This window comes from Phasianus colchicus, chromosome 11 (genome assembly GCF_987193195.1).
Source record: "Phasianus colchicus chromosome 11, bPhaCol1.hap1.1, whole genome shotgun sequence".
In the NCBI taxonomy this organism is placed as follows: Eukaryota; Metazoa; Chordata; class Aves; order Galliformes; family Phasianidae; genus Phasianus; species Phasianus colchicus.
In genome coordinates, this window is record NC_143446.1 from 3,932,884 (window position 1) to 3,954,469 (window position 21,586).

Below are 21,586 nucleotides of genomic sequence, written 5' to 3' on the forward strand. Positions count from 1 at the left end.
GATGCTGTTTGGAAGGAAAGAGGCTGAGTTCGTTTTGTTGACGCTTTGGACAGAAGCAGAGGCAGCGGATCAAACTGCTCTGCCAGACGTTGAAGACACGTGGGAGGTTGACTTGGAGGATGTGTAAAAGCCCGGATTTGCAGAGAAATTGTAATTATAGTTTTGCCACGATGAGACACAGACACTGTCACTAACGTACCGGCAGTGCCATTAAAACATGCTCTGGTTTAAATACCTCCATTTAGCACAAAGCAGCACACCCATGTAGGTAGGAAAGGTGCTTTTCAGGTGTGAGAGAGCCTGACTGAGCTAAGGGGAAAGTTCAGGCAGGAAAGAGAAGGTTTTCCAGGCTTCCTGTGACTAAAACTGGAAGCTTGTTGGCTCAAAGCTCTCCTTGTTGGCAGCTCAAGCCCTGACTGTCTGAGGGTTGTGCTCCAAGCAATGGTGGCACACAGCTGGAGTGTAACAGTGGGCTCATGCCACTGTACAGCTTTGCTTCAGCATCTCTTAGGCAGCAAAGAAAACCCTGAGCACTGTTTGTTTCACACTGGCTGAGGTTGCTCTAGCAGATCTATCTGAAACCTCAGGCTGCTAACAGCCTTGGTAACACACAACATGCCCTCTGCCTAGGGATTCAGGGCCACCCTAGGGTGAAAATTTGGGAGGACATCCTCACTTCCTTCTGGGGGAGCTGGAGGCTAGGGAAGAGCTGGTTGCTCCACAATAGGCCCCTGCACACAGTGTCTAGGCTGAGTAAAAGTGAGTGGATCTCATTTTTTAAACCAATACAGAGAACATTCCTAGAGCTGGTTGGGAGCACCAGCTTCCCTGCTGAGCTCTGGTAGGAGTGCTGGCCAGAAAGAAGCATTCGCTTCGTATTTAGCAGTTCTCCCTCTCTCCACAAGCTGTATCAAGTACAGACAAGCTGTTTTACTCCTATGCATGTTTGGTAACATGTTGGAGGCTTGCTTTTGTTGTTTATTTTTGGCGTGATGTGTGAGTTTTGTGGTGGCAGCTCTAAACACCCAACCCTCCCTCTGTGCAGCTGCAGGAGTGTGGTGGATGCTTTTGAGCTGGATACCGAGGAGGGTTTTGTTTGATTGTTGTGAGAATAGTTTGGGAAGGGAGATGTGAGTGAACACGCAGGGATCTGGGCAGAGATTGCCAGCTTTGCAAAAAGGCGAGTGGACTCAGGGTTTGGATGAGCCTTTCCTCATGGAGATAGCTATGGAATTGGATGGGCTGTGGATTCGGGTCCTAAAAGGTCAAAGTACAGCAAGTTGTTCTGCCACCTCCCCTCTCCCAGGAGAGATGCTCAGGTGGGCTTTGTTCCGCATTGCTGCTTGTTGGTGTATCCAAACAGCCAGCCTGATAGAGCCCAGCAGTGATTCATCAGGAATCCTTGGATCTTGGCTGATACCAATCAATCCTGCTGGGCTGCTAAAATAGATATGGCCAGAGCATAAAATAACTAATAAAACCAAAATCCTCCATGGCAAATTCATTCTTCAGGGTCTGAAGTTGCAGTTCTTGTGCCAAAGAGAAGCTAAGAAGAGAAAGATTTGAGATTTTTCTAGCTTGAAGGAGGGGAGAGAGTATTATTGATCTTGTCTCCCAGGCCTCTGCAATCTGTTTGTTTGCTGTGTGTCACTTAAAGGATTCGCATCATGGTAACCTTGATTTATTATCCGATTTCTTTTTTGCCTCAACCTCTCAAAATTGTGCACTGGCTTGAACCTACAGTAATAAACCTGCACAGTTATTCCCTCTTATCTCAGGCATGCATGTAATGCTTTCTCTGCTGTGTGTACCTGATTCATTCGTGCAGACAGACAGCAAGGTGAAATTCAGGAAAAAAAAATTCCCTTCTGATAGAAAGCGTGGGATGGGCACCATTTTCCACTCCATTCATTGCAGTCTCCAAGTGAGAACAAGACTCCAGACAGGCACCACACCAGCTGTGGCCAACAAGATCAGGCAGGATCTTTCTAAGGATTAGCTGCAGCTGTGCTGGAGGACCCCCATTTAGCAGTCTGTTGCAGGGACTTGGCCTCCAGGAGTGACTGAGGAGGATGTATGAGTCTTAGGAAGGGGTGCAGGGCACAAACATCCTCAGGTAGGGCTGGGTGAGGAGCTGGTGTCTAGCCCTGAGCAGGAATTAATGAATAAGCCATATCACACTCAGGGTATCCTTGAGAGACACCACAGAGGGCTTTGACTCATAATTTATAGGAAAAAGCTTGGCAGGTTTGTGCACATCGTTCTGTCAGCACATGTGTGTGCAGGCTGGAGGGGCTCGTGTCACTTTAGCTCTACTAATTAGTGACTGTAGTCACCTCTGTGTTTAGACAAGTCTAAAATCAAGGGCTGCATTACCATCCTGTCAGAAGTCTGAGGGCTGTTCTTAATTAGTATTTCTCTGTGCATGAAGGTTTTTATAAAATACAGCCGTACAGTTGTGATATTTGCCTGGACTTGTATCTCCCAGAGTGGAAGAATAGGAATTATTTGTGAGCTGAAATCACCAGCAAAAATATCCCCTGCAGGAGGAGAGAGAGAGAGGAGCTTCTGGCTATATTTTAATATTCGTCAGGCGATGCTTAAACATCTCTCCTGAATTATTTAAATGAAAGGGCCAGGCCTCACATCTGGGAGCTGTGTTGGTATCTAGGCTGTGGTCTGTCCCCACTGGAGTCAAGTGTGACAAGGTTTTTAAGGGATTTTGGTAAAAGTAGCACTTCTGTTGTAGTCCCAGTTGACTCAGATCCTCCTGGCAGCCTTTAGAATGCTGCCATGATCCAGGAAACCCCTGCTGCTTCAGGAAAGCACTTTTTCATGTGTATGCTGCTGGTTTTCCCCTCTAGAACCCATTTGGCATAATAAAACACTCTTTCCCTGGGGTTGCTGAGCCATCCAGTCAGCTGTGTGAGATTGATGGCCCCCAGATCATGAAGGCAGCACTTGGTTCGACTCCCTGCTTGGGTACCAACCTTGTTACCCACTCATCTTAGCAAGCCCACAATATCCAGCACAGTGGGGGGTGTGGAGGAGTGCCAAGGATGGAGTGTTTAACTGGCTCAATGTCTTTTCGCTCTAGAAAGCCCAGGATTGCATTGCAATGTCATTCTCTTAAGAAGATGGATAAAATAAACAAGGATTTGATGAATTCCCTGGGCAGGAGCCCCAACCCTCCCAGTAGCAGCCGTGAGGCTTCATGCCAGAGCCACAGACCAGGAAGGCGTTTGTTGCTTCCTGATAGCTGCAACCAGGGGGCAAAAAAGTACTCAGCTGTTAGGCAAAAGGCTTCTTATTCTGGTGTCCCCACTCCAGAAGCCTCCAGCATCTCAGAGGTAAGTGCAAAGAGCAATTCTTTTTTCTACCGTGGATTTTCTTAAATGAAATAAAAATAAGGTGCCCCTGGTGTGGAGGAAATACAGCTTTCATCCCAGCCCTTCAGTTCTGTCAGAGACCTTTGTGCAGGTCCTTGACCCTTACAAAGTGAAGCCTTGAGGTTTTTCCTGGTCATAGATGTGCTGCTTCCCTTATGGCCAGTGCTATCTGTGTCTTCGTGACGTAGCTGTGTCTAGGTTACCAGTGAGGCAGGCAAGGCAAAGCAGTTATCGCTGCGGAAAATGTTTGGAAGTAAAACCCTGATGATTTCTTACCTCATCAACCCTCTATTCACATTTTAAGTTGACTTCAGGCTGCACTCTGACAAATCCCCCTCCTTTCTGTGCATTGGGCTGAAGTTTCCAGGAGCGCGTGCCTCTTCTGGTTGTTACTGACAGTCACATTTATCCCTAAAGTTCTGGCAAAGCGAGTTTCATTGCCTCACTCTCCGTCTTGACACAGAAACCCACCCTCCCACTGTGCTGTAACTGCTCTCACATTTCTCTCGCTGCATTTCAGGATGTTTATGCTGCACCCTGTACATACCTTTCTTTGGTAAATCAGGCGGACCTTGAACAGCACACCCCTAAAGGTAAATACACTGAGAGGAGAGGTGATATGGCAGGATATGGGCCATAACCCTTATGGATGCTTACACTGAGTGTAAGCTGAGGTTATAGCTTAGTGCACTGCTTTCCTTCCCCTGTCAGTGCCAGGAAAGGTGCTAAGATGCCCGAGTATCCCCTGAAAAAATGAATTTCATTTAGAGGTAGAGCAAAGTGATGTGACCACGTGGTAAAACCATGCTCCCTTTTCTCCTGAATGCTTTCACCCCCAGGTGGACTGCATTGCTGTCTATGGGAGTTCGTTGTATGGTGATTGGCAATGTCACATGCCTGGAGAGCACTGAATTTATGTGTGTTATCACTGGGTATGCAGCCAGCAATGCCCTTTCCCTGCCTATCCAAAGCAGTGAAATTGGACCCTTTAAAGCTGTATTCAGGAGCTGGATACCCATAGCCAAAATCATGGTTCTCTCACTTATTCATTCTACACCCAACTGTGTCTCAGAGTGCCTTGTTCTCTCTTAGCTGCAAAGGCTCTTTGTGCACACTGAGCTGCTGGTCCCACCTGCTTACAAGAGCTTGTATCATGGGTGCACAAACACAGGCATGGAGCAGAGCTGAAAGATCTGGTAACCCTCTCCCTGCTCCTGGGGGATGGATCATAGGCTGGCAGTGTGGGGAGAAAGTGTGCATGAGAGGGGATTTTAGTGCTAGAGAAAGATGGTAAATGTATATACTACCTTCCTGTGCTTAGAAGTGACATTTATTTTCATGAGTGGGGACAAATGATTGCATCCTCAAGTGAGTCTTGACAAGACAGATTCGTCCCTAATGAGTGGAGACAGATCTCTATTTATGATCTGCTGCTTCTTCAAGGGGGAAGAAGCTATAAAGCTGGAAATGTAATGCAAATGAAACACTAAGTATTGACATAAATAGTTGATAATGCACAAAGTGCTGTAATGGATGGTGCCATGGATTTTGCAACAATGGAGTGACAAAATTGGAACAGCTGTGCTCCCTGGCAACAAATATAAATCAGGGCCATTCTGTAAGGACCCCAAGTGAGAGATGTGTGTGAGGTTAAAGGAACTGTAGTAAACATTTTAGGGATTCCTCAAAATTATCACAAGCTTGAGTATTAGTATAGACTGTGCAAATGTCAGAATCCTATTTGTTCTGTTTAAGGAGTCCTTCCTAAGGGAATGGAATAGAGAAGGGAGTTGGCTCAGTGGCTGTCTCCTCTATCCATGAGCAGACAATGCAGCTACAAGGGTCACGTTGGGGTGCATAAGAAAGGCAGAGTGGCTGCAATAAAGGACCCTCTCTGCACCTGATCATCCTGAAACGTGTCTGACTTCAGCACTGTTGGCTGCTGTCCACAATTGCTTTGAATTCAGTGAAACTCACCCTGATGCAGGCAGAAGCACATGTAGCAGGGTGAAAGCCTGGCACCAGAGCTTGACATCCACAACACTGGCTTGTGAGCCAGAACCTGAAGCTTCTCCATGGTCAAGTGTTTACAGACATCAATGAAGAATCATCAGATGAAGAGATCTTGGTGGAATGAAAGCTATTTTTGGTTCAGTGCTATAGCCCTGTCTAGGGAATAGTATTTTTTAAAGCTTGCACGCAATTACTTAATTTAGGTTAAGCTTCAAATTCCCACTTTGCTGCTGTTCTATTATTTGCAGCTTGTTTAGCAATGTAAACAATTCAGTTTATTTATGGAGTAAATGACATGGTTTAATTTTAGCCAATTCTTGGAAATACGTATTTCTTGCTTTATGCACATTTCCATTGAAAACTTTTGGCCAAATGGTGAGACTGCTAGCTGTTCTACTTTGTTTGGATCTCAAACCACTACTTATGTGAGTGGGGTGTGTGTTTGAGCAGTAACTGAGGAGAGGTTTGTCCCAAGTAAGGTGTGAGACAGACTGGAAGGAGTGGTCCTTGAGAGCAGCCCTGTGGAGAAGGACCTGGGGGTCTTGATAGATGAAAAACTTAACATGAGCCAGCAGTGTGCCCTTGCGGCTCGGAAGGCAAATGGGATCCTGGGCTCCATCAGCAGAGGGGTGGCCAGCAGGGACAGGGAGGTGATTGTTCCCCTCTACTCTGCTCTTGTGAGGCTGCATCCAGGTCTGGAGCCCCCAGCACAAGAAAGACAGGGAACTGTTGGAGAGGGTCCAGAGGAGGGCCACGAAGATGATCAGGGGACTGGAGCACCTCCCCTATGAAGACAGGCTGAGGGAGCTGGGCTTGTTCAGCCTGGAGAAAAGAAGGCTGCGGGGTGACCTCATTGCAGCCTTTCAGTGCCTAAAGGGAGCCCGCAAACAGGAGGGGAATCAACTCTTGGAAAGGGTGAGTGACAGCAGGACAAGGGGAAATGGTTTTAAGTTGAGGGAAGGGAGATTTAGGTTGGATGTCAGGGGGAAGTTCTTTACAGAGAGAGTGGTGAGGTGCTGGAACAGCTGCCCAGAGAGGCTGTGGATGCCCCGTCCATCCCTGGAGGTGTTCAAGGCCAGATTGGATGGGGCCCTGGGCAGCCTGGTCTAGCATTAGGTGGGATGGTTGGTAGCCCTGCATGTGGCAGGGGGGTTGGAGATTCATGATCCTTGAGGTCCCTTCCAACCCTGGCAATTCTGTGATTCTGTGAGTAGGGACTTCAGCATGAGAAGATGGCCTGAGAAGCTTGTTCTGTCCTGCACTGTTCACAAGCCCCTTATCACAATCTCTTCCAAGTTCCTCCACGTTGTCACTGAATCTTTCTCTTGGAGCATCCTGGGGAAAAAGGGGAATCACACCCCTTTCTGAGGCTGGGGAAACCATGCACTAGAGACAGAAATTTGTACGTGGTCATATTGACAGTGTGTGTGTCAAAGCTGGGAATGGAAACAAGTTCCTCCCAGTCGGGTCAGTAGCACACATACTAAAAGTTCAACACAATCACTCTCAGTGGAGGCTTCTTCTATGCCATGTGTGTGGGTGTGGAGTGATGGCTGGTGCTTTCAGACGTTTGTTTCTGTCTCTCAGTCACGACTTTCAAGATGCCTGAGAATACTGTGAATCTTCTGGATGCACAAGTGATCGGACCAACCACTGAGCGCCTCATCGAGTCAGATTTCCCTGAACAGTCATTTAAGCCCAAAGTGCAGATTGCCTTCCAAACACTTCCAGGGCAGTGCCCTCGGAGTATTGAAATAGAGAGGTGAGTGTAGCAGAAATACTAAGTCACAGCTTGAACCAGTGATGGAGGACCTGGTGGGAAGGCAAAGCCAACCCAGGGGAGTTCAGGTGTATGCAATGTACCTGAGTGGCTGGAAGGGCTGGAGCCAGGATCCCCACCCCTTTCCAGACCTCATTTAAGGGTTGGCAGTGAAAACAAGGAGATTTTGCTGGAGCTCCCTGCATACCTGATGCCTTCTGAAGCTAAGCCGCTTTTTTTCCTTTATTTCTGTGCCCACGGCTGTTGCATTTGAGCAAACGCTTTGATAGAGCAAATTCTCAGCTATAAAGCAATATTTTTCAACGTGGTGACCACTATTAGCTATGTGGGGTTTTTTTTGTTGGTTTTTTTTGCCTGCATTGCTGTGTTTATAACAATCTGCATGGCTGTCTGGAACGTGGCTTGTATTTCACACTGCTGTCACCACTGCTGAAATGCACCATCCACTGACTCGCTGTGCTGGCATCCACTCTTTGGTGTCCATAAACATTCAGCAGGTGTCAGTGAATGTCAAGGGGTGCCATTTTTTCCACGTGGAAGAATTCAGTGGTACACTTCTGCTTCATTCACCCTTCCACGTCAGATGCCATTCTGTCAGACTGCTCCTCTGCAGCCATCTGCCACAACAAAACACGTCCTGGAATATTGGTGGGAAGGTTCAACCTCTCCTGATGGCCCTCTGACATCATGGGCCAATGTAATAACATAAGAGGCATTGTTTTCAGAGCAGCCCTGCTGTGCTACTGAACTTTGAATACATGTATGTAGTTTAAATATACATGTATGGGAGGGCTGTTCAAAAAATTTTGACTGATGGGGTGCAAAATCTAAAAGTTCAGACACCACTGCTATAGGATTTGTATCACTTCTGAGCTCTCACGTAGCACTTGCTAACTTAGAGTTACTCACAAGCAACTTTGCAGTAGAAAAGCTGCACGAGAAGTTCCTGCTTCTTCCTGGCCCCAGTGCTCCTTGCAGGTTTCCTGCTGCACGTTGTGGGAGTTGTTGAAATGGGTCTCTGAAGTGATTTGCATTTAATAAAAATAAAAGAAAAAAGAGAAAAAAAAAAAAAACAACCTTATAAGTCTCTTTGGAGAAGCAAGCAAGCTGCTGGAAAAATATTTTAGATCAACCCTGATAGGATCCATAAGGTAGAACATTAGCATAGTCCTCTATGTCCCTGAGAGTGTTCTGTCACTGTGGGGTTGGTCCAGACAGCAGCTGCTTTGGATTGAAACCACGTCACTTTAACTCAGTGCCCACAGCTAATTCAGGTAACTTAGCCATAGGAGTGGGCTGGCAATGGAGGCTCCTGCAGCCCTGCTTTCATTGTGTTGGGTTTTAAAGCTCTGATGATCTCCCTTGCCATCTGGGAACCCCGCAACATCCTGCTGTGAGGGTGTGCAGGGTTTGGAAGCCCTTCTGGGTATGTTTAAATGGTCATTTCTCCTATCCACTTCCCAACAGGAGGAGAAGGCTGTATCTCACCTTGGATATCACTCAGCTCTTAGCCAGCGAAGGAATAGACTCCGATCAGCTGATACCAAGGCACTGTGATCCTGACAGCGTGCCAGCTATCGAGGAGAAGAAATATCCCATCCACCTCCCACTGAAGGTAGGAGAGCAGATTTGGCACTTGTGATCTCGTTGCTTACGCCACGGGAGAATCACAGGATGCTGAGCTGTCACTGATTTGACAAAAACAACATTACAGTGCTTTACAGCAGGCACGGCCGAACTGCAGGCTGCGTGCAGCACAGCACAGCTGGCACTGTGGCCACCCCCTACCCTGCAAATAAATAACAACATAAGTTTTTTTATTTTTATATGTGTTAACTATGTAACCTATTTGATGAAGGCTGCTTCAAAAGTAACGCCTCCTGTTTTATTCTGTTGGCCCGTGATGTCATAGGCAGATGTTGGTGGGATGGAAGTAGAGATTAAATCTTCCCACCTCTATTCCAGGATGTGTTGTTGTTCTGACAGATGGTAGCAGGGGGGCAGTCTGCCAGAATGGCTTCTGTCATGGAAGTGCATGTGAAGAAAAGGTGTGTCATTGAATTCCTCCACGTGGAAAAAAAATGGCACCCATTGGCATTCATTGACACTTGCTGAAGGTTTATGGAAACCAAACAGGAGATGTGAGCACAGTGAGGCAATAGTTTGTGCAGAAGTGACCCTTGCTGGTACAGATTTTTACAAATACAGTGTACAGGCTCTTGTTCATTGTTGGAAAAAATGCAGTTAATGGTGGCACTGTTGAAAAATACTGCTTTGTAGCTGAGAATTTGCTCTTTCAAATAGTGTTAGTGTGCTCTTGGTATTTGCTGTCATTTCCGTGGAAATAAATAGGAGGCATTACATATGTATATGTAGCCCAAGACTACACCCAGTATGGCCCATGAAAGCTAAAAGGTTGGACACCCATTCTTTAGAACATTGGGCCCTGAGGGATATCCCCATGATGGTGAGCATCCTTTGCAGGGTGCCCACAGTTTCTGTTAGAACTAATACTCCTTGAGGATGTTCCCCAGAGTCATTTGTGTCGTCCAGAGAAAAGGTGGTGTTGTGTGTTTCTGAATGCAGTAGTCAGCAGAATCTGTGTGCAGAACTGCTCCACGTGCTGATCTCTCCCTTGGGGAGAACTAGAGGTGAAGATATTGCTGTTTGGGAGAAGGCTGTTGATCGAATATCAGCACAGCTTTTGCACCTTAATTGCTTTCACTTTTAGCGGCCTGTTTAGGAACTACAAACTTCTACAGCTTCCTCGTGAGAGGATCGGGCACTGATCTCTGCTCTCTAGTGACCAGTGATCAACCTGAAGAAGCAAGATGAAGCTGCATCAGGGAAAGTGTAGATGGGATGTTATAAGAAGATTCTTCACTGTTCGGGTGATAGGGCACTCGTAAGAGGATCCTCAGGGCAAGAGTGGTCATGGTCCCAACTTGCCTGAGTTCGAGACAACACTTTCATACATAGGTTTTGAATTTAGGGTGGTCCTCTGTGGAGCCAGGAGTTGGATTTGCTGGTCCTTGTGGGTCCCTTCCAGCTCGAGATGTTCTGTTCTGCACGCTAATTTTTCTTTCATTAAATTTTTGTACCGCGAAGCTAGACTTTATTTCAGTCACTCTGTGGCTTTTTAGATCTTTGACAATGAAGAATATGACTGTCGAACTCCAGAAGAGTGGATCTCTCTAGGACTGGAGCCAGGATCTCATGACAGAAAGCCAGTGCCTGGGAAAGCACTTCTACCTACAGATGATGTACTGGGACACGGTAAAGCCTGCACGAGTTACTGCTCAAATGGTGCATTGCTGATAATTGTGGGCCCATTCAGCAGAAGGGAGTGTGTAGTTTCTGATGAATGCAGCTCTGAATAGCAGAAAAGCAATAGCTTGTACTGATCAGGTTCAAACAGTCAGAGCCAGAGATCAAGGGTCTTGATGGCTGTCAGTCCTGTCCTAGTCTGACTGTTTCTGTATTTTAAGTGTCTGACTTCTGCTTGCTGTGTGTATGTGTACAGCTGCCCTGGGGAGCATCACACCTGATCACTCCTTAGAGGAGGAAAATCGAGTGCTCTGGGGTGTGCAAATAATTTAAAATGCTATGTGGTGAAACTCCAGTTTGTTATTTAGTTATCACAGCAGTATTGATCTGAGATTGACAGAGATTCAAGCTAATAAATTGATTTCACTGTAGCCTTACCATTCTGATCAGGAAAGTCTATTTGCTATAGCCATCAGGAAAAGGGCTAAAAAAAAAAAACTATTAGGAAAGTTAGAAAAACTAACCCTGTTTTAATCCTTGATTCTCTTCTCAGAGGACCCCAAAAGCCAGAAGTTAACCTACAAATGGATTGATGTTGGTGTTCTGGATTATGATAAGGAGACGAAGCTCTATTTGGTGCATAAGTTAGATCAAAATGGGCTGGTGCGTGATGAAGAAGGGAGACCCATCCTTAATGGAGGAGTAACTCCAGAAGGCCTTGCAAGTAAGGGTTTGGGGGAACTGGCACATATACTGAAAGCCAGTACATTACTCACACTACTCCTAGGCAGAGATGGGAGTGATGTCAAGAAGTCATTTAATCCTCTCAATATTATTCTTGACACATATCTGTTTAGCCTGTCCTGAAAAACCTTCACGAGAGAGACCTTCATGCCTCATTTTCACAACCTATTTGAGGGCTTCCCTTTGGAAGTTCTACCTTTTCCTCTCTCCCATCTTCTCTGCCTTCATAACAAGTGAAACGTTGGTCTTTGAGCCAGCACCATTTTGAGGGGGGTCACGGACAGATTAAGATCAAACATTTCACCTTTTGAAAAACTTGAAGATGCTGCTAATTTCATGCTCCTTGCTTCCTGCTGTCCTCAGACTTGGTCCTTCGCTTTGATCTCCATTAAGCTGATCCAATTACGTTGTCCATCAAATAGCTGCTGTCAGCACTGCAAACCATTCTGAGTTTTGTGTTCCCTGTAGGATTTTGTAAACTTTATTTTCATTTTTCAGAAAGAGCCCCGCTGCTGCCATGTCAGTACTGGGTGCCACGAGTTTACCTGATGTTTCTGGCTGAAGATCCTCAGCTATTTGCACAGAGAATAGTTTCTGCCAACATCTTGCGTAAAAAGACACAGATGCTGCTATTGTATCACCTGTATGTGGACTGCATGCCTACAGATGGACTAAATAGCATCAGTGAGGCAAGCCTGGAGAAAATGAAGCTGTGGGCTCTGCAGACACCCAAACTGAAGAAGAACAGGTAAAATATCAAGTACCTATCTTGGGTCTCAGCCTTTAACCAATTAACATTGTAGGACTTCATAGATTGATGGAACGAGTGGCACTTGAGGCAGATCTAGAGCATCCAGCTCAGCCCATGGGTTTCACCTGGTTTCCAGCATGTGCAAACCACTCTTTTACCCAGAGAGACACCAGAAGTAAGTAGGATGGGAGCCCCAGTGGTATCTGTGCAGGATGGGTCATCTGTTAGTGTTCCCAGGTGAGGGAGATGCACTTTGCATACAGATCCACTGAGCCATGCTTACAGCTGCAGTTAAGTGACCTACAGCAGCAGAAAGTAGGACAGAAATGCCCTGGTTGAACTTGTTGTCTCCCTCAGCTTCTGATGGCACAGATTAGTCATTTCTCAATTAATCTGCAGACCTCCATCTGTCTCCAGAGAAATGGCTGTTGTCTGCTGGTGATGCTTCTACCTGTTAACTGCTCTAATAAACAAATCAAAAGATCTGCACAGAGTGAAGCAAATAGAACAGAAGATCTCCACCTGAATATAATCAAGCGTCTCTCTGAGATGCAGTTCATATCAGGGAGGCGTTTTAAGAGTCCCTGGGTTGATGAATCATGAGCCATTAGTGGTGTTGCTGAGAATCAGCCATGACTTACTGCCCTGCTCAGAGACAGGAGGGTGTAAGGGGCTTCATGCTCTGCGAACCTTGGTGGAAGAGCAGGTGAGTAATTAGTCTCTGTATGCAGAAATATAGGCAGAAAGAAAAGTACCATGCCTGCCTGAGGTGGAAGATGATGATTTCCTACGTCAAGCAAAGCAGGGCTTCAGCACTTTCAAGCATGTTCTAGCTGAGGAAACTAGAACGTGTCAAGAGATGCTCAGCAGGAGGCAGCTGGGAGGATGCACCAGATCGCCCAGCTCTTCCAGAATTTCGAGCAAGCTTCTTCAATTCTTGGTTATTTACACTCTCTGTAATGCTGCTCAGTCTGCATGCCCTCAGTCGAGATTTTGCTTTGATCTGAAGAGACACCTTAAAAGGTTTCAGTCCGAGGCTCAGGTCCTCGCTTAAATGTCTGATTGAAAGCTTTGCTGGCTGTTCCAGCTGTCTTAGTGTGTTGTAAGCGAGCTTGTGGGTTAGCAAATATGGGAGGGAGGGAGTGAAGGGTGGGTTTTGCAGTAGAGCTACAGTCAGGCTTCTGTTCTGACCCTGTGGGTTACCATTGTTTCCATGTCTTGTAACAGAGCATCAGGCTGCATGGGCTGTCTGGAGAAAGAAGTGAAATTAGACTATGAGCGTGCTATGAACAGGATGATCTTTGACAGAGCAGTCACTTCCAAACCTCAGATATTTCCTTATGTCACCCTGCCAGACAAAGAGGAGAGGACAGTACCAGAGAAAGGTATGGGGAACGGTGGAGCAGTTTGAATGTGGCATGCTTGTAGAATCTCTGCTTATGATAGGATTTGTGCTTTGTTGCAGAAACTCTCAGGTTCACAGTGCTGATTAGTGCTCGTTAGGGACAGCAGGAGGAAATGTTACCAGTCTTTTGAGTATGCCCCCTCTTTTTTAGGGTGTACTTATATGTTCATGTTACCTTCCTATAACACATTATTATCCATCATCTAAGCTGCAGTAAATCTGCACCCTCACTCAATGGCACCAAATGCATGGTGGTATAATTACGTGCCTTTCACTCTGCAGTAAGCTGCTAAGCTAGGACTGAATTCCTTCTGTTTGCTGTGCTCAGCTGTGGCATACCTCAGACATGGAAGAACTCAGGCTCTTTTAGGCTCTCATACTTGTGTGACGTGACTACATAAAAGGGGATATCTTGTGCACTAAAATCTTCCAAAAATCGGAACATCTTGGCATGGCTCATGAGTAGCCTCTCACAGATGACTCAGCTGTGTCTTAAAGCTTCAATGAGAAGATTTTGCCAGTCCTGTGTTCTTAATCAAGGAAATGTCATGAGCCAAAGTTTTGGGAACATCAAAGGCCAAGAGTTCCTCTCAGCCCATTATGGAAGTGTTAAGAAAGTCACTGCTGCAGAAGAGCCACTCTTTCATCCAGCCATCTACTGAAACTGCATACGTGATAAGTACACCTGGGGAGAGTCCCTCTCACAAACTGTGCCCTAAAACAGGGCTGTACTCTTCCTCCATAACAGAAACTGAGATGCCCTTGCAGGCAGTAATGTGTTCTATTGTTTGTTGCCAGGGCTCATCTGCATCCCAGACTATCCTTTTGGCAAGCAACGAGCAGCCTTCAATTTTGTCTCACTCCTGACGAAGCCAGAAGTCATCCTTGTCCTTACGCAGGTGCAAGATGAGTGCAACAAGGCAGCTTCCATGTCTCTGTTTAACACAAGCTTAGCCAAGCATGTCAGCTTGGAGGAATTTGAAGAGATTCAGACCCAGACCTTCACTCAGGTGAGAGGAGCCATAGGCCCCCTAGTCAGCATCAGCCAGTGCTGTCCATGAGTTTGGTCATGCGTCAGACAAGTGGCCACATAGGGCTGCAGAACCCCTTTTTCCTCTTCCTTTTCTCATGCAGATTGCAGTCCTGATTGGCAATTACAGGTTTCCCATTTGTTTTTATTTCCCTGTCCCTTCAGCTGCAAAGCATAAGAGCTCTGATTTCTCCTGAAGCGCTCACGGGGGTAATGCTTTCCTACACTCTGTGTTCTTTATGTACTTAATTAGATTACTCTGCTTGCAATGCCAATAGACTAGGACAAAAAAAAAAAAAAAAAAATTGCAGCTCTGTAATAACTCTCACCAGAAGATTTTCACGCTCTCTAAATGAGGACAGCACTTTGCACACTGGAATATGGCCATGCACAGTACACAGCTTACTGATGGTTCTGCAGTAAATAGGGGCAGAAAGAAGGTATGGGTCCTCCCCAGTTCCATGCTGCTTCAGCTTGGCAGTGCTGTCATCCGCTGAGTGACTGAGGTTGTGTTATTGCATACGAGCAGCAGCTGCCTGTGGAGCAGAAGTGACACTTGGTGGTATTTTAATAAAAGAAAACACTGCAGGCTGCTGCTGCCCTTGGCTACTTCCCTCTTTCTCCTCACTTGTCAAGAGAAGACAACAGTGTGTCCTTTACTTGCTCATCATACTGTCTACACAACTTTTTATGAGAGACCCTGAGACAGACAGCTCCAGGGATACTGTTCGATAGAAAAGAGAACAAAAGGGGAAGACCGTATGAAAAGAAAGAACAGAGCTCTCTTGCTTTTTAATATCGGGCTTTCTTTTTGTAGGTCTTTTGTCAGTGAAGGTGTATGGTAAGGCAGATGCCACATGTGTGTGCATGGAGAGCTACTGTTTAGCCACGAGGGCTAAAACAGTACTGCTCAGTTACTTTGCACAGAAGGAGATCCAGCAGGCTCAGCTATCCTGACCATTCTGCTTTTTCATCACCCTTGGAAGATGACACAGCTTACTTTGTTTCTCTCCCTAGGTGCAGGCTTTCCTCGAGGATACTTGGATCAATACTCTAAAGACTGCAATAAAGATCGGCCTGAGAGATGCAGGCAAAGGCTGGTACAACCTGGAGCAGAGCAGCTGGGATGTCTACCAGATGTCCAAACTACATAAGCTGATGAAGCGTGTCAGATTCATCCTGCAGGACTCGGTGCGCTATCTGGTGCAGAACTCACTGATCAGATTCATCCAGCTTTTGCTGGATGCTTGCCACGGTATCTTGAATTGCTCAGAAGATATGGAATGGGGAGATGACCTCATCAGTAGTCCCTACAGGTAAGGAAGGGAGAGAAAAGAAGGTCAAAGGATGGAAAGAGCAAAAAAGACAATGGCACTTCACTTTCTAAGTGCTGTCTTTGCAAGCAAGCTGTGCACTGCAGGAGGGGTTTAGGCTGGGGTGTTCTCCCTGCTCCCCTACCTGACATACTCCTGTGGGTCTGGGAGTCTGACACGAAGCTGGCTGTTCTGCTAGTACAGATTTCAAGTGTACTTGATTTAGTGATATGAGGCAGCACAGCAGAACAAGGTCTGTTACCTTAGCATAATGTTCCAAAGACTAAGCATGTCCAACATCCTCAAAGGAGCGAGTAGTTACTGCTAACTACTTATTGGAGGCCAGGAAGAAGAACCAGGAGGCATTATGGATGCTGTGTTAAAACTCAGGATTAAGATCTGTTCTAAAGAATACCGAGTTCAGTCAAGGTGCCCACATTTTTTTTTCCTTTGAGTATTTAATTTTTTTTTTTTTAATTTTGTCATTTTCAAAGGAGAGGTTTAGAAATAGAACGTTTAGGAAATTGAAGCCACTCACATGGGGCTTTTACCAGAGACTTTGAAACCAGTGGAAAAGTCTTTCAGCTGATCCTGATCTGTGCTGGTGACACGTGAGATCAGGAAGTACTCAGTATCATCTCTGGGAAGTGCATTTTGAGAGTATATTGGAGAGGCTGAATGCCTGGTTTGAAAAGTGTTTGCAGGTCTTCTGTAAAGCAGCTCTATCGGGTTATGACTTTTGGGGGGGTCTTAGCATCCTAATTAGCATCATGATTGCCACTTTCTTCTCCCTGCTCAGATGAGAGGTCTCAATGCCTTTACTGGTAACACCAGTTTTTCTTATTTTGATCTGCATAGGGGTGTCCTCCTCTTCTCTGCTTTCATCTCTTGGTGTTTTAGCATTAGCATCAATTGTGTACTGTTGTCTCAAAAACACATCCGTGCTCTTCCTCATGTCCTTCCACTGCAGGCCTCGAAGGAATCCAATCTTTGCTATTGACCTCGTGCTCGATGACAGTGGTGTTCACTTCAGCCCCCCTGCTGAGAGTTTTAAGGAATCCCTCCTTTCTCTGTTGGACAAGGGAATCCTGGTGACTCACGCTATCCCACAGCTGGAGAAGGTAACTATTCTGCATCCACAGTGATGCAGCTGTGCAAGCTGTATTGCAGCTAGATATAGACACCCTCAAGCCTGTACTGAGGGAGAGAGCTGCAGAAGTGGGTAGTGGGCAATCCAGTTTAATTAGTTTGGGCACATCACTGTGCTTGTGCAGTTCTGGTCTAACAGGATTTCTTCATGCTGTGCGTCTCTTTATTCTGCATGACTTCTGTTTTTGAAGTAGCAGGTTCAATGGAGACATGTCCTAAGTAGCCTGGTTGCCTTGAGTTCATGGCAGCCAGCAAAAATAGGTTCATAAAGGAATTGGCACCTATTCCAGTGCCAGCAACGTGGTGCAGATCTCTTCTGCATATGTATCCTTCTCCCAGTTATTATAAAAGCTCCCTAGATCCTCCTCTCTGGGGAGTACCAGAACGCTGATAGAACAATTTCTGAGGCATTGTAGAAGGATGACATCCCAAAGATGCCACCTCTTCTTTGGGGGCCATGGGCAGCTGTGCTGGTCCCGAAAGAGCTCTATCCCTCCTCTTCCAGTACGTGTTGGAGAACATACCTGTCACAGGCACACCCTTTCTGGACTCAGTGGACCTTCGTGAACCAGAAGTGGAAGAAATGCGTGTGGTTCTGCAGTCTGCCATTCAGAAGGCACTGATCCCTCTCCAAGCCTATGCTAAGAAATATGAGAAGTTCTTGGAGCTCAATAACAATGACGTCCAGTATTTCCTAAAGTAAGTGGTGTACTGCAGCTGTACCTCTGAAACAAACAGCAAACCTATTCTGAAGCTGTTGTGTGGATGCATGTGAGAGTGCAGGACCTGTTTTGAGCCCATTAGTCTGTATGAAGTGTCTCAGATGCTCATACCATCAGAAGCAGCCTTCAGCCACAGGCAGCGGTCCATGATTTTAGAGGAAATTGGTGATGGCAATGAGAATTTCTTTGTGCTTCTGAGAGCAGTCACATTCCTGACATGTTTGTAAGTGTAATTGGAAATATTAATGGCCCTAAAAATGACTCATTCTGTTTGAAAATCCAATTAGCATGCTTGACTCTGACCTCCTTCAAACAGTGTCTGTTCAGGCTGATAACATTCTGTAGGAAGTAATGTTTTCTTCTGTTTCAGCCTCATTGTTTTCACTGCTAGAGCTCCTCTTCACACCTATGCTGTCCCTTAGCCTCCAGTTACTTTAATGGTCTTTTTCTGGTATCTTTTCTCCAGTCAGTGCAAACAGTGGGGCTGAAGTTTTATTTTCTTTTGTTATTCCAAATTCAGTAACTTACAAATGCTGTGACTTTGCCTTCCCAGAACACACTGTTTTCTAATCTTGCTCTGTTTATACCTGTACTTTAATTTTGGCTCTACCTCTCCTCTTGCCTTCACACCTCTTCCAGCATTCTTCCACTCCTTTCCTGCAGATAAATTATTTTTTTGCTCATATTCCTCTCTTGACACACGTGTTTTGCTCTAAAACCCACTGTAGGTTTGTATCTGTGCCTTCCTCCTCTGTAACGTCCCCCTGCTGCACACCAATTCAGTGTCTTCTTGTACTTTACTGTGATATAAATACACTCCTCACTCCCTGTGTAGACATACCTTCTGTTGCAAGGTCTAAAAGGCATTGGTGGCCTCTCAGTCTGTGGCTACAGAAGTTGTATGCATTCAAATAGGAGCTGTTCTAATAGCTGTGACATTACTAACTTCATGTCTTGAGCTTTTGGGTGGGCATGTCTGGACATCTTTTGAACAGCAGGGGCATTCAGATTAAGGGCTATGTGATGATTTCTGTTGGTGCTTTTACTTGCAGAGATTACCAAGAGCAATGTCCATCTGCCCAGGAGGTGACAACTATAGTGAACACGTACTTGTCTGAAAAGGAAAACCTGGACAACTCTCTACCTAATTCTGTCATCATTGGTCCCTTCAGTGTCAGAGTAGAAAGTGTTAAGCAAAACTTGTCCAAAAAATACAGTGCACTCACCACTTCCATGTTGGATTTATTGGCTGAAAACCTCCATGCAAAGGTGAAGAATGTAAGTCACCTGGTTTAATACATTGCCTGTCAGTGTCTTGTCTTGTCTCTCTGCTTTTGAACTTGCTGTGTTTGTGAGATGGCCAAAAGGCAGCAACTGAGCCCGTATTAAGGAGAACATTTGAAAGATTACATTGGAGTTATTTGTTATTAAAAAAAAAAAAAAAAGAGAACAGGAAGAGGTGCACAGACTCAAGCAAATGATAATTTATGTGCCTGACAAAAATATTTTGAGATGCAAGTCCCCTACCAGAAGCTCTACCTAATAGTAGACTGGAATATCCTTCTAATTGCTCTAAAGATAACTGAAATACAGACAACTATTGCTTCCAGTTCTCAATGAGATGAGGCTTGCTGGCCCCGTGCTGAAGCTGCACACCTGTAAGGATGGTCTTTTTGCTTTGTCCTCCTGCAGATCTGTGATGCCTACAGAGCTGTCAGCTCGAGGATACACGAGGCACCAAACAACATTGAGGAGCTGACTGAGCTGCGGGAGTGGATGAAGGCAGTCCCTGAGCAGCTGGCCGTACAGGAGGTAGGACGTGCTCTTCCCATGGGCACCAAGGGCAGCGGGGAGAAAACTTGTTAGCACAATGTTTGGTGTCTCAGAAGCAAAAATCCATTGTTTTAAACCTATATGTCTATGTATGCAAGGCCATGTGATTCCTAGCTATCAGAATTGTATTTTTAAATATGTGCAACACTAAAAAACACTGAAAATTAATGCTGTTTTCAAGAAAGTATTTCTGCTACCAAATGCTTACAGTGCTAAACTAATTTCTTCTAATAGAACACTTTAGTGCTGAGTTACCCCCAAGCAATTTGCTGAGTAGGTCTCCTCCCAGTTGTGCACGATAAACAAATGCAGCGAGCTGTAAACTGACTTGTCCAGGCCAGAGGAACAACCTGGAGGATAACCCAAAGCACTCCATTTCTGACCAGCACGTTTCATTCGTGTAGAACAGAGAGATGATTAGTGGAACAAGAGCTTGGAAATTCATTTCCACTGTTCACACAACAGAGAAGCAGCCTTACATCCTATTAAGCCTGTGTGACTAAGGCCCTTCAAAGGCACCTCATGAAAATGAGGTATGCACCAGAGAGTTGGGATTAGTGTGTTCTAAAGGTGTCTTTTCTGTTCTGTTTCTCTCACCATGTGCAGGAACTGATTTGTGAAGTCATGGAAGATTACAAAGTCATGGAGGAATTCCTTTACAATCTCACCGAGGAAGATTTCGATGACAAGTGAGCACAAGTGTCATTCCTCCCACTGTCAAAGGGGGACACTTTGCAGCAATTACTGCTCTCAGTGCTTCAGGGTCTATGTGTCTATCAAAAGCTCCAGCAGAACCTTTAAGTGCCACTCAGCTGTATGAGCACTGAATTCTTGAAATGGAGCTTACAGAGAAGCATGGATTCGTGCTGCCTTCAGGCCTGGGCCAAGGCAAACTGCTAGCTATTAACCTGTTTTAACATATTAAAGCTCTTCTATCTTGGTTTTTTCGGAGACCTTTGCACAGTGCAGGGGAAAAAACTAACAACCCACAAACAAAAACTCCACAGAAAAGCAGCTCAGCTCTAGGATAGCTTAGCACAGATGTGTTGGGCCTACTGGCCAAACTTGGCACGTGCAGAACTAGTAGGTGATGGCTGCATTCCCAGGTGCTTGGCAGGTCGATGGCCTTGAGTATAATGCTGCAGAGCTGGCATTGTACAAGCTCACAAGTCCAAACGAAGTTATAATGAGTAATGGCTAAGTAAGAACCAAGAAACATGCCTTAGAATAAGCAGCTACATTGGACAGCCTCTCCTATATATCTGCATGATGCTCCCTGGAGCGCTCTGCAAATGCCAGGGCATCACTTTATCTGGGTTATCCTGGCCACTCGCTTCCCTGCTTAACAGGAAACTGGTTTTATCAGTAGCCTTGAAAAACTCAAATCCAAAACTCTCAGCCCATTTTTTTTCAGTTCTTTGTGAACGCAGTCAAAGAAAGACATTCCCTCTGGATGCCTACTGTTGTTTTGCTATCTCCTGGCTTTTCAGCAAGATTACTAGATTTGTACCTCTTGAAAGGCCCTCCACCTCTCTCGGGAGTTCTCAAATTCAATAGCCTAGTCACAAGAGCTGCATAGAAACAAGAAACTGGGAGAGATTTATTTGTCGAAACCACATGAATTTCTGTTTTGTAAAGCTTCCCTGTTTGGTTGGAGTTCGCTTTCTCATTCTGTTCTTTTCAGCATTTCAAACATATGCTCAAAAAGCCTCTCTCTTTCTCTCATGACATCATGTGAGTGCAGGTGGGCTGCAAGTTACTGGCCTCTGAAAATAGCTATGCAGACTGAGGCTATTCAGCTCCAGCACGTGCAGGATGAAGACAGATTCCGTGAAGTCCAAGTAATGGATCACAACATATTTGAAGAGAAACTGGAGGACATGAAGGTATTAAGCTCCTGACAATAGGACATGGGGGGGGCTTCAACCATCTTGTGGTTACCCATGGAAAACTTCAGATGAGATTTAAGTGATTTTAAGTCAATGTGTTATTGGGCATAAAATTATCCGAAAGAAACCTCTGCTTTTTGTTGGAGTTGGGCTTTCAATTAGGAATTTTTTTTTTTCTTTTTTTTTTTTTAATACAATACTCTTCCTGGTGAAAAATCAGTATTTCCTGCAAAAGTAAGATACAGTATTCTAATTCTTGGGCATCATATGCACTTCTTCTTTCTTATGTACTCAATTCCCT

General features: G+C 45.5%; 1 protein-coding gene across 1 annotated transcript in view; it reads left to right on the top strand.

Annotated features, from left to right (window-relative positions):
- Positions 1-43: 43 nt before the first annotated feature.
- DNAH1 (dynein axonemal heavy chain 1) overlaps positions 44-21,586 on the top strand; it is a 72,790-nt gene continuing 51,247 nt past the window's right edge. The window contains exons 1-17 of the mRNA XM_031611694.2: positions 44-150; positions 3,098-3,350; positions 3,910-3,982; positions 6,990-7,164; positions 8,650-8,797; positions 10,326-10,458; positions 11,003-11,173; positions 11,692-11,941; positions 13,172-13,329; positions 14,148-14,359; positions 15,397-15,695; positions 16,663-16,813; positions 17,347-17,540; positions 18,616-18,841; positions 19,256-19,375; positions 20,003-20,085; positions 21,141-21,282. Of these exons, the coding sequence (XP_031467554.2) occupies positions 3,138-3,350; positions 3,910-3,982; positions 6,990-7,164; positions 8,650-8,797; positions 10,326-10,458; positions 11,003-11,173; positions 11,692-11,941; positions 13,172-13,329; positions 14,148-14,359; positions 15,397-15,695; positions 16,663-16,813; positions 17,347-17,540; positions 18,616-18,841; positions 19,256-19,375; positions 20,003-20,085; positions 21,141-21,282 (2,748 nt within the window). The 5' untranslated portion in view covers positions 44-150; positions 3,098-3,137. The remainder of the gene's footprint in view (positions 151-3,097; positions 3,351-3,909; positions 3,983-6,989; positions 7,165-8,649; positions 8,798-10,325; positions 10,459-11,002; positions 11,174-11,691; positions 11,942-13,171; positions 13,330-14,147; positions 14,360-15,396; positions 15,696-16,662; positions 16,814-17,346; positions 17,541-18,615; positions 18,842-19,255; positions 19,376-20,002; positions 20,086-21,140; positions 21,283-21,586) is intronic.